Source organism: Branchiostoma floridae, chromosome 4, assembly GCF_000003815.2.
Source record: "Branchiostoma floridae strain S238N-H82 chromosome 4, Bfl_VNyyK, whole genome shotgun sequence".
NCBI lineage: Eukaryota > Metazoa > Chordata > Leptocardii > Amphioxiformes > Branchiostomatidae > Branchiostoma > Branchiostoma floridae.
Window position 1 is genome coordinate 33,764,056 of NC_049982.1, and position 11,463 is coordinate 33,775,518.

The following is an 11,463-nucleotide window of genomic DNA, read 5'->3' on the forward strand; positions in this document are numbered from 1 at the left end:
GATAAAACACACGAGAATGGACTTGTTTTCTTGGACGTTTAACCAGATGTCTTCATCACGCAAAATACTAAGTGCCTATGGGGTCTTACCAGGCTATACAGCCGAGGGTGTTAAAGGAACCCCCGCGTGGAGGGCAATCCCTGTTTTCACTTAATCAAGCCACTTAGCCCATCTTCTATCTATTTTAGAACATGGCCACTACCCCGAAGATTTTTTCAAGATGAATTAATCAGGATATTACATTATATTCAAAGTGTGTCAGAGTTTAATACCTCCAATCAAGGAGGTGGAAAAACTTTCAAAAAGGGACCTCTTTGCTCTCATGGATAAGCAAATAAAGTGAAAGAGAATTTATTGATCAATGGAATCTGTTCATGGTGTTGTATGGCATCTGTGGCACCAGGAAGTGCTTATCATAGTGTGTGGTCGTCTCCATCTAGTCTGGTATGTTCCTACTCAAAGTTTTCTGCATGTGAAAGTCCAGTCTGCATCCAGCCACAGATGGGGAAGAATCTGAGAACGGGCTAAATTGGATTTTAACTTTGACTTGAACTTTCAATGACTGGACTGACCGACGAGCCTGGGGCTCCACTTTGCAGACCGGTATATGGAACATCTTGAGTCAAACGGATTGTCACAGCTTTCCATCGTTCAGCAAAACAGACTAAATCTAACGGGGGCCGCCCTAAGATGCTCGCTTTTTTACGCGCTCGAACTCACGGCGCCCCATCACTAGTTGCCAAAGAGTGGTCAAGTTTTGATCAATTCATCTAGAGACCATACTTGAATAAGGAAGGCATCCATACTGTTCATGAACCCTTCACCCTCCGCGTTATAACTGGCAAACACCGAGGACGTTATTGTGAATATAAATTCCGATTTTGAGCAGCGTTAGACAGTGCGCATTAACTTGCCCCGCTTTTGGAATTTGCTCTCATCAAGGAGGTTGAATTTTTAACCTCCTTGCTCTCATCGGAAGCTGGTGACCAATTTAGATAAATATAAATAAAAATTCTAATTTTATCATATATTAGCTTTCTTTTGACTGTAGAATTTTGATTGTGTGTGCTTCTTGTCTCCCGCGAGGAGAGCTAAATCTTTCACAATCCAGGTCGTGTTTTCATGGGAAATGGGCGAAATGCACTGAATGCGGCGGCCCGACTTACAAAATCATTACGAAAAATGACAACGCCAAAATCAGAAAAAAACTGTGTATGTATTGGGAAACATATTCGACATCACTCTGTGAGGTTTTATGTTTATAGACGGTACGAATCATTTGTTAGAGTAACAAATCTTTTGGGCGTTCGCTCGTCTGCCACCTGCGGGGCCACACTCCCTGGGGAAAACAACGGCGGTGATGCATATGCTGTTTTTTTCTACTCTCCAAGCAGAGTTTTTTTCTATGGCCGGTCTTCTACTCAACAAACATTTGAAGACCAATATTTGTAGTGTTTTGTGACGCTTTATTTCTTATGTGTATGACAGTTGTGTGGCTGTTTTGTACTGGTTGTATATTTAGGGACACGAGCCACCAATACCTAGTAACAGGTGACCACAGTGATTCGGCGCTACCAACATTATTGTGAAAATTCTGTCTTAAAAAAAAGGAAGTAAATAAGTGTAAATATTCTTTAATAGAAAGAAAAAGCTGTTTGTTTGGACTTGGTTTATTTACCTTTCTAATGATCATAGTCAGTGGCAACAAACACGGTGTACTTATGCATAATAAGATCAGCAAAAAATCCGGGCATCTTAGGGCAGGGCGCATCTTAGGGCGGCCCCCGTTACATGGATTTTTACTGGGATTTCTGATCATGAACAGTGAGTTGCTCTTTTTTTGGTTTGTTGTTTCGGTTTGATATTATCTCTACTGTTTCTAGTAGAGAGCCAGGCTGTTTTGTTTCATAATTTTCTGAAGAGGTGCCACTGTCTTCTATATACAAAATGTAGCTCAGAATCAAACTGTTTTTTTTTTAGTTTGATGCTATTTTATGGAGTGCTGACGCTGTTTTTCAGTCGAAAGAATCAACTGTTTTGTTTTGTTCGCCGGCACGGCCCCTGACCCTGTTACTGTCTGTAAAATATTGCATGTTATGTTATTTTCTGAAGAGAACAGTTATTTGCATTCTTATTAAATTCTTAATTGTCATGCGATGTCATTGGTCAGAAGGTCAGGTGATCTCTCATCGCACCATATAAGGATGACCGTGGAGTGATCTATGTAGAGAGCCAGGCTGTTTTGTTTCATTATTTTCTGAAGAGGTGCCACTGTCTTCTATATACAAAATGTAGCTCAGAATCAAACTGTTTTTTTTTTAGTTTGATGGTACCACCCATGCTATTTTATGGAGTGCTGACGCTGTTTTTCAGTCGAAAGAATCAACTCTTTTGTTTTGTTCGCCGGCACGGCCCCTGACCCTGTTACTGTCTGTAAAATATTGCATGTTATGTTATTTTCTGAAGAGAACAGTTATTTGCATTCTTGTTAAATTCTTAATTGTCATGCGATGTCATTGGTCAGAAGGTCAGGTGATCTCTCATCGCACCATATAAGGATGACCGTGGAGTGATCTATGTGCAGACAATTTGGTTCTCCATCAGCCGCGGCCACGCTTTTTCTTCGCTCCCGACCACAGCAGCTTCCCCGAGGAAAATGTCTACAAGCTTCGATTTGAGGGCAACCACGTTTGCCTAGAAATGCTTTATCCGTGGTCCCTTTCTTCAGAAGGGAAAATGAAGGTTTGGTGAAATGGTGAAATTTGTTTTACGTGCTTTATATCGTTGAGGGAAAATTTCCGTGCCCATGTGTTATGCACTAACATTCTTTGTTGCCTTTTCGTGTGCCTGTCTTCGCCAAACGTCGACGTCTGACTCCGTTTTGTTTCCATTTTTTTCTTCTCTTGCAGTTCCCCAAGATTTCAGCTTGACGAGATACTTTTTGGGGCATGTTGTCAAGACGAACGACTTTCCTTTGTTCTCAGCTAGCTACGTATACGATGGCCAGCCGCCAGGTGCAGAATGTGTTTCCACTAATTAACTTGGAGCGTTTCTTTCCTAGGGAAGCTGCACTGGTCATCAAGATTTGTGGAAGATTTGAGGTGTGCGATATGTTTTATGTGTGTCTCTTACTCTTTTATGTGCCAGAAGTTTAGAGAGTCAAATATGAAGCAGACTGCGGGGGTTGCCACGAGGCCCGGACACACGTTGACTTAATTAATTTCCCATCACCTGCATTCCTTGTTGGTTTGCCTTGATTTCCTTTTTGCCGGGTTAGGGAGTGTTTGGATAATTAGGTGTTAACGTAATTATTTGTTGAGATTTTCGTTTTCTTTCTGACGTTTGTTCATCGGCTCGAGCAAGGAGAATTGGCGAGTGGCACACGCAGGTTTTCACATGTTTGTTATTTTTCACAGATCTCCTGGCCGACGACAGAATTGACGCTATCACGAGGCCAGACTTCATATGCAGATTTTGCCGGCTCTGCTGTCAGGAATTAGCGACACCGTGCTGCACGGGCCACCTTCTTCAGATTCCTGATTTTATCCCGGTGGTTGGTGAAAAACGTTTACGGTTACGTAAGCTTTGCTTTCGATTGAATTTGTTTCAGAGGATACGTTGAATTATTAGATTGTGTATGGGGGTTAACGTTAGATGTTGTTTTATTTTTGCTGGGGAAACTGTTGTATTCCGCATTTCGAGTTCCTCTCTATTGGCATGGTTGGGTTTGCGTGTGTGCCAGTTGTGGTTTGAAAGTTGTTTGGGAGCTGTATAAAAGGCTGCCTGGGAGGCATGTTATCGGCACGTTGTGGCCCTTTGTAACCAGGACAGCGCAGTGTGGTTGGTTTGGTTAGGAAGAGAGAATGTTACAACGTTGTTTTGCTATATTGCGCTTGTTAACTATGTATTTCTTTGTTTACCAGTCCCCGCAGTAGCCGGCACGAGCCAGTCCTTTCCTGGTTACCTGATTGAGACAGGAGACGGCGGCGCCGGCCGGCTTCGGTTCATCAGGCGGCTCCAGTCCCGGTTCACGTGGCGGCGGCACCGAGTCAGCAGGCTGCTCCAGTCCTGGTTCACGCGGCGGCGGTACCGAGTCAGCAGGCTGCTCCAGTCCCGGTTCACGTGGCGGCGGTACCGAGTCAGCAGGCTGCTCCAGTCCTGGTTCACGTGGCGGCGGTACCGAGTCAGCAGGCTGCTCCAGTCCTGGTTCACGTGGCGGCGGCACCGAGTCAGCAGGCTGCTCCAGTCCTGGTTCACGTGGCGGCGGTACCGAGTCAGCAGGCTGCTCCAGTCCCGGTTCACGTGGCGGCGGTACCGAGTCAGCAGGCTGCTCCAGTCCTGGTTCACGCGGCGGTGGCACCAAGTCGGCAGGCAGTCCTGGTTCACGCGGTGGCGACACCGAGTCAGCAGGCTGCTCTAGTCCCGGTTCGCGCAGTCAGCAAGCGATTCCAGCCCTCGGGCCCTTGAGCAGTGGTGGCACTAGCGGCTTTGGGTTTTTTGTTTCGTTACCGTGGATTTCTGAGTTTCTTTGCTATTGTCTGCATTGTTTTCTCCAGTAGATTTTCTATGGTTTGTTTTCTTTTTGGCGACGCCTGGGGGCTTCGCCAAATATTGTAGTGTGCGACCGTTTGACAAAAATTCCCAGAATTCCGCAGGCATGTCAGGAATTGTACACACATGCACAGTTGCATTATCCCTTTAGAGGGGAATAACTCGGAAATGGATTGACGGATCTTCATGATATTTGGAATATAGATGGCTTCAGAGATGCCTTACATAATTAAATGCTAATCATTCAGATAATGGGCTAATTTGCAAGAATGTACAGAATTTTTACAAGCTCGCGCACTCGCAAACTTACCTCATAGGCCCTGTGAGAATTTGGTTACGTGCGCAGCGCGTGGCGAGAGCGTGCCATCAGTCGGCGTTTGGTCGTAAATTCGCAATTCGTAAATCCAGCACCCACTCATCGGGTGATACCGAACGGACCGAACTCTCGGACCTTTCTCTGCTTTTCTCGAAACGGTAGCAACGTGCGAATTTCGGCATCTTCTTCGTCACTAATCTACCTACCTATGATATTAAACTGATTTTTATTACAACTTCGAAAAATTTTTCTTACGTTATCATCAAAGTTAACGGCCCGTTTTTTTAATCTAAAATGCATAACTTTAACGTTACGCACCCCGAAAGTGACTTTCTTTCAGTCAATTTTCGAAAATTCTTCGCCAGAGAAAGATATGGTGCGTTCGTATTACGCCCCTCTAATGTTTCCGCATAAAAGACGGTGCATGTTTGGACAGGTCTGAGAGGCATTTGAAGCTTCGCAGGAAGTTTGAAGCCGCCTTTGCCGCAATTCGGTCGTTTTGTCGTAAATGGGCTAGACCGATTTCAGCAGACCACGCCGATTTCCCGAGCAAGTACGTTTTGGAAAATTCCTGCCCCCAAACGGTCAAGAAAAAGTGACCACCACTACGTTTCAGTTGGAAGGAGGTAAGGAAGATATCTTGTAAATGTGCATGGGCTGGTAAGTCGGGAAAATGTGGAAATCGACGAGATATATGCGCAGAAAGTATCTAGTATAGGAGCGGGGAGGGGGGCGCAAGATGTTCTCGCAGGATTTTTGACATATGTTGGAAAAAACTTGTCCGATTTGAATTTTGTCTCCACACAAGTAAAGCCCATAAAATGGAGATGTAACGACGCTAGTCACGTTTTATTCCATGCTTCAGTTATCCATAGATGAGGACGTAAAGTTGATGTAAACAAATTTATATGTTACGTAAATACGTCTAACGTTAACCTTATATCGTTACAGTACTAACGTTATAAGTATTATTGGGGAAACGGGCCTCTTTAGACACGTTAACGTTAGATTTCTGGCTTCCTGTCAGAATTTTGACTTAGTTGGGCTTAAAGTTAACAGATTTTAATTTTGTTTCCACCAAATTTAAGCCCTTGAAATGGACAAGTAACGAGAGTGGTCACGTATTGTCCCATGCTTTATTTTTGATCATTGGGAGCTTAAATTTCAAACAACTTGGCCTGTAGGGTCATGGGATTGACCTTTATAAATTTTCGCCCAAAACACTGTATTACATTTATTCCATGTACTTGGTTGCCGCATGGGGGTCTAGTCTAAGAAGGTGAAGAAGACGTCTGATATATTTGTGAAGGCGTGTTATTATCGAGGAAAGATTCGAAATTGTGGAGAACATCTGCAGACGAATTAACGTAAACTGATAACTATGGACTTTTTTCTTGCCACCAGCTTCTTGCAGTACATTTTGTATATTTCGGTTTCTACTGGACTGATGTTTTTATGAAATTATGCCTCATTTAAATTCTCGCTGTTACTATTTATTTTGTTGCTGTAACATCCATTGGCATAATACCGGCAGTAATACTTATACCGGCAAATGAAATAAACGATAAATTTTCGGTGATCCACTAGCGCAGCAACAGTTATTTCCGAGGTATGCACACTTCAGACATCCACGTATTTCACACATTTTCAAAAAGGCTTCGATAACAGGGCATTCCAAGACAACAAGGCCAAAAGTTTTCAGTTCATTTTCGGGGCGGGCGAGCTCGTCGTGGGTCGAACACACTGTCACGTTCATCGCAAGATTTTATAGATAATAATCACACGTGCTCACGGCACAAGACGAGCATGATTTAACAGCAATCTTGAATTTCTTTTGGTGACCTACAACTCGTGTAAAAGTGTGAAGAACCGTTGCATTATCGCCCGGATCTACGGCTGAATGGGTCAAATTGAACGTACGCCGCAATTTTCCCGCAATTTTTAATGCTACGCCAGCAGTCAAGTTTTACGCGGTTGTGACGGACCAAAATTAAGAGTCATTGCAGGAGAAAACCAGGCAAAACCAGGCAGAGGTCGGAAGATGAGGGTCGGCCAAATCAACTCAAACTTTTTATGTGGGATAGGTATGCGGAACTATGAACAGCCATATGATTAAAATCCTCCAGCTATTTTTCGTTATGGCGTTCTGGGGCCCCCCTCTGAGACCCTCCAAAATCAAACTTTTGATGACTGAAAATTACTAAAATTGCGATGGCTATTCTGATACTTCTGATTAAGATATGACAAAAAGTTTTATATTCCCATATTTCATGTGTTCTTGAGTTTTACTGGTAAAAGTTTGAAGATGAAGTATTGAAATTGAGAGGGTGTTACAGGGGGTTACCAGAACCAATGAAAACACAATTTTCAACTCTCTGAATTTCTGTGATCTTTCAGGGGCTTGTTCTCCGACACTCAGCAATTTAAATGAATGGTTTTAACTTTACTGGAGAGAGGAATATCTACTAATTGAAAATCAAGCGTCGTTTAATTGGGCCATGTATACCACAAGCCGTGAGCTTGGGTCTTTATGGGGATTTTCCAGGTTTTTGACTATGTTAAAACAGGTAATAACTGCTCACTACGGGGTAATGGACAGCAACGTTTTGGTGTCCCTGTGTAGGATCACTGCTTAATTGTCAAAAATGCTTCAACTAATTGCAAGTAATTTTTGGGGCTCTGTATGGGGGATATACGGCTACTTGAAAATGAATTTTGCAGGTTTTACCCTCATTTGTTGCTCTGTAAGTCCTCAAATAGTACATTCCTTACAGAATCATAATTATTATGTATTTACCATGTGGTACTTAATGAAAGAGGCTCTGCATGGGGGTTATCAGGTCTCCACGTACATGATATACTCAATAGGTCATTGCATCAGAAATCTTTGGCAGAAGCGAGAAGAACTGGGTCAGTAATCTTCTGCGCATACTTTGCATGTGAGATAGGTGGGTTGGTGAATTATAGATTAAGAGCCATCGAATTAAAAGTCCCATGTTCTTTTTAGTATGAAGTTATGGATCCCGATGGCTGCAGTAATTACGAAGGGCGATGAAGGCAAGTATGATGTGGAGTGTTTTGTCCACATTTTCAACAACTGCCGACAGGACTGGCATGGTCAGCTGTCTGTGCTATTCTGCAAAGTGTACTTCAGACCGTCAAGTTCAAGAATCTTTTACTAATAAAAGTGTTTTGAGATATTACACTGTGTTCCGCTGATTTTGTCTCTGCAAGCGATCGGTCAGAAAACTAGCATATCAGTTCTGCGCTTAGACTTCTCAGACCCTCAGGAGGCAAGGACATTTGTGACCGCAAGATAACATCAATGAAGACTCACATAATACGGTATGTCAATGAAAAACATGATGTTTTGACCTCTGAAGACATGAAAGAAGTGTGGCCTCCCATGGAGGCATAGAGGACTATAGAATTGCGGTGACACAAACAGATGAAGCAAGCTAAGAGCAGTGCAAGGCAAAAATGGGAAGATGTCAAGTAATAGAACAATTCTTGTTTGCAACTGATTGAGACATACTAGTACGAGTCTGGAGAGCCTTTGGTGTTGGGGTTGGAGAAGTAGTGAACTTTGCCACAGGTCCACAGATACATGACCTTCCAACCCTGACACAGCACCGTTTGGTACCCCACAGTCACAAACGAGTCACATCACAACATCGGCAGTTGGTCCAAGTCAGCGTTGTTCTGCTGCCCTGAGCCAGGATATATGACAGCCTTCAGCTCAGCCAACAAGCTAGAAGACGTTGGAGAACACTTTAAAGAACTAGAGCGGGAGTCCAACGTTACATACATTGTACAACAGAATACACAAGCAGTGGGCTCAAGCTGTGACTGGAATAGCTCATGGCTAGGGGTGGGTAACAATGGTCCATTTTGCTGAAAAAAATCTGTATTGTGTAGCATTCGACTCCCACTGGTGTTGTAAAAATCCTACATGGGTAACTACCTCTGTACGATTGACTGTAAAAGTTGGTAAAATTACTATAGAGTGTACTCTGCTTCGCTCTTTTTTATTTGCCTTGACCGATAACCCCGAAAACGTGTGAATGCCTGATCATGTAATCAGTTCATTTTCCAATTGGTCCAACATCCGGTCCACCGAATTTTTTCAGGTCCGTTTTTGCTGGACCGGTTCAATGAGAAAAACCGGTTTTGTACCGGTACCCAGCCCTACTCATGGCCCTGGCCCTGGATTGGGCGTCCTACCAAGTTGTCAATGAAGGCTGGGCAATCCGGACAAGGAAATGCTGCCAACGGATGTCAGACAAGTTGAAAACTTAGGCCTATCTGACTGACATTTTCAATCGGGGGGCTACGTCTGGGCAGAAAGCTGGTGCTTTGCAAGTGGCCCACGAGATGTGCACAGCACGTTAGGGAATCTGATGGCAAGCGGTTGTTCCAGCCCAGCGAGTGGCACACAGCCAAGCAGATTACAAGCTATTACAAACTTTCAGCAGCACAAAGACAGCAAGAAAGCACAGAATTTCTGGTCACCGACATGGAAGCGATAGATGAGGAAAGCGAGTGGCAGGCGCCGCAAAAAACAGTGTATACTTTAATTCTAAGTATTGGCTACAGTCATCCTGTCATGTTGTCATGTTAGAAGACATAAACTTGTGCAAACTCAGGCTAAAACAAAAGGTCTCAAATCAACAAAGCTTATAAAGCAACTGAAGTGCATAATCAGATCATTTCCATCTTCGCATTACAGGTTCTACTCTTTCATACAGGCATTTGAGAACATCCTATCCACATGTACATGTGCAAGTTGATTTGTAATTTGACAAAGTTTTGTAACATGATTTTTACAACTGTATAGAAACTCTGTACCAAACATGTGAATTTTTAGGCCTAGCCACAATCGTAATCTCTTACCCTTTGCAGGAAAAAAATCTATCAGACCCAGCTTATTGTACCAGTCCAAGAAAACTGAAAGTGTGCATTTGTGAATATGCATTTCAACAGTGCGTTTGTGTATTTTGCAGGCAGTATGCTCCATTGTAATAGGGTTCTATATGTAGGTTTCTCATAGACTTAATGTTTTAGTCTGTCCTTATGGTGATGAATAAATGAACAGTCAGGCATACTAACAAGCCATTGGTATACTTTTACACATCGTATTTTGTTAATAGCTAAAATTCTTTGTTAAGGTCATGTTTCTATGTTGAAGATTGCCAATCATAGTATGCGGTCACCCATGTGGCCTGCAGTGCAGTAAATAGTATGTGGAGTATAGAGATAACCCCCATGTAGATAATTTTTCATTATGTATCTTATAGGGAAAGCAGACTTTGTGAGGGATTAATTGACGTCTTAGAGATACTGAGATGTGTAAAAGCAGCTTAATTCCATTTCACACATACTGATATGCCCCATACAGAGCCCAAATGAATAGCAGTAAATAGTTATAGCTTTGTTTGACAGTTAAGAATTGTTCCTATACAGAAACACAAATAAATGACATAACTTACCCCATATTGAGCACTTACAGAGCAACAAATCCGGGTAAAACCAGTATATTTCATTTTCAAGTAGCCGTATATCCCCCATACAGAGCCCCAATAATTACTTGCAATTAGTTGAAGCATTTTTGACAATTAAGCAGTGATCCTACACAGGGACACCAAAAAGTTGCTGTCCATTACCCCGTAGTGAGCAGTTATTACCTGTTTTGACATAGTCAAAAACCTGGAAAATCCCCATAAAGACCCCCCGCTCACGGCTCGTAGTATACATGGCCCAATTAAACGACGCTTGATTTTCAATTAGTGGATATTCTTCTCTCCAGTAAAGGTAAAATCATTCATTTAAATTGCTGGGTGTTGGAGAACAAGCCCCTGAAAGATCACAGAAATTCAGAGAGTTGAAAATTGTGTTTTCATTGGTTCTGGTAACCCCCTGTAACACCCTCTCAATTTCAATACTTCATCTTCAAATTCTTATCAGTAAAACTCAAGAACACATGGAATATGGGAATATAAAATTTTTTTGTCATATCTTAATCAAAAGTATCAGAATAGCCATCGCAATTTTAGTAATTTTCAGTTATCAAAAGTTTGATTTTGGAGGGTCTCAGAGGGGGGCGCCAGAACGCCAGAACGAAAAATAGCTGGAGGGTTTTAATCAAATGGCTGTTCATAGTTACCCATACCTATCCCACATAAAAAGTTTGAGTTGATTTGGCCGACCCCCATCTTCCGACCTCTGCCTGGTTTTCTCCTGCAATGACTCTTAAATGAAAAGTCTTGTCAGTATACGCCCATTTTCTCATGACATTTTTTATGCTCATGCGGGTTTTTGTTTTGTGCAATTACTAACAGGAAAGGAAGGAACAACAGAGGATATATAAAGGTACATAGCGGCAGTTAATTGTGCCGTGTTTCGTTCTGCCGGTATTATTGCACCCCCTTCCAACCATGCGCCCGTTCTCCTTTCAATTCCGCGGTGTGTTCCAATTACGATATTATGTTTTTAGCAGGACAAGAGAGACCAAAAAAATATGCACAGAAGAAGTGGCAAAGGTAAGCTGTAACAGCAACATCTAACTGGAGAAAACGATGCGTTGATCATTTGCCAAA

General features: G+C 42.7%; 1 protein-coding gene across 1 annotated transcript in view; it reads right to left on the minus strand.

The window, feature by feature from the left end:
* Positions 1–3,960: 3,960 nt before the first annotated feature.
* Positions 3,961–11,463, minus strand: part of LOC118413797 — a 10,114-nt gene continuing 2,611 nt past the window's right edge. The window contains exon 2 of the mRNA XM_035817330.1: positions 3,961–4,416. Within this exon, the coding sequence (XP_035673223.1) occupies positions 3,961–4,416 (456 nt within the window). The remainder of the gene's footprint in view (positions 4,417–11,463) is intronic.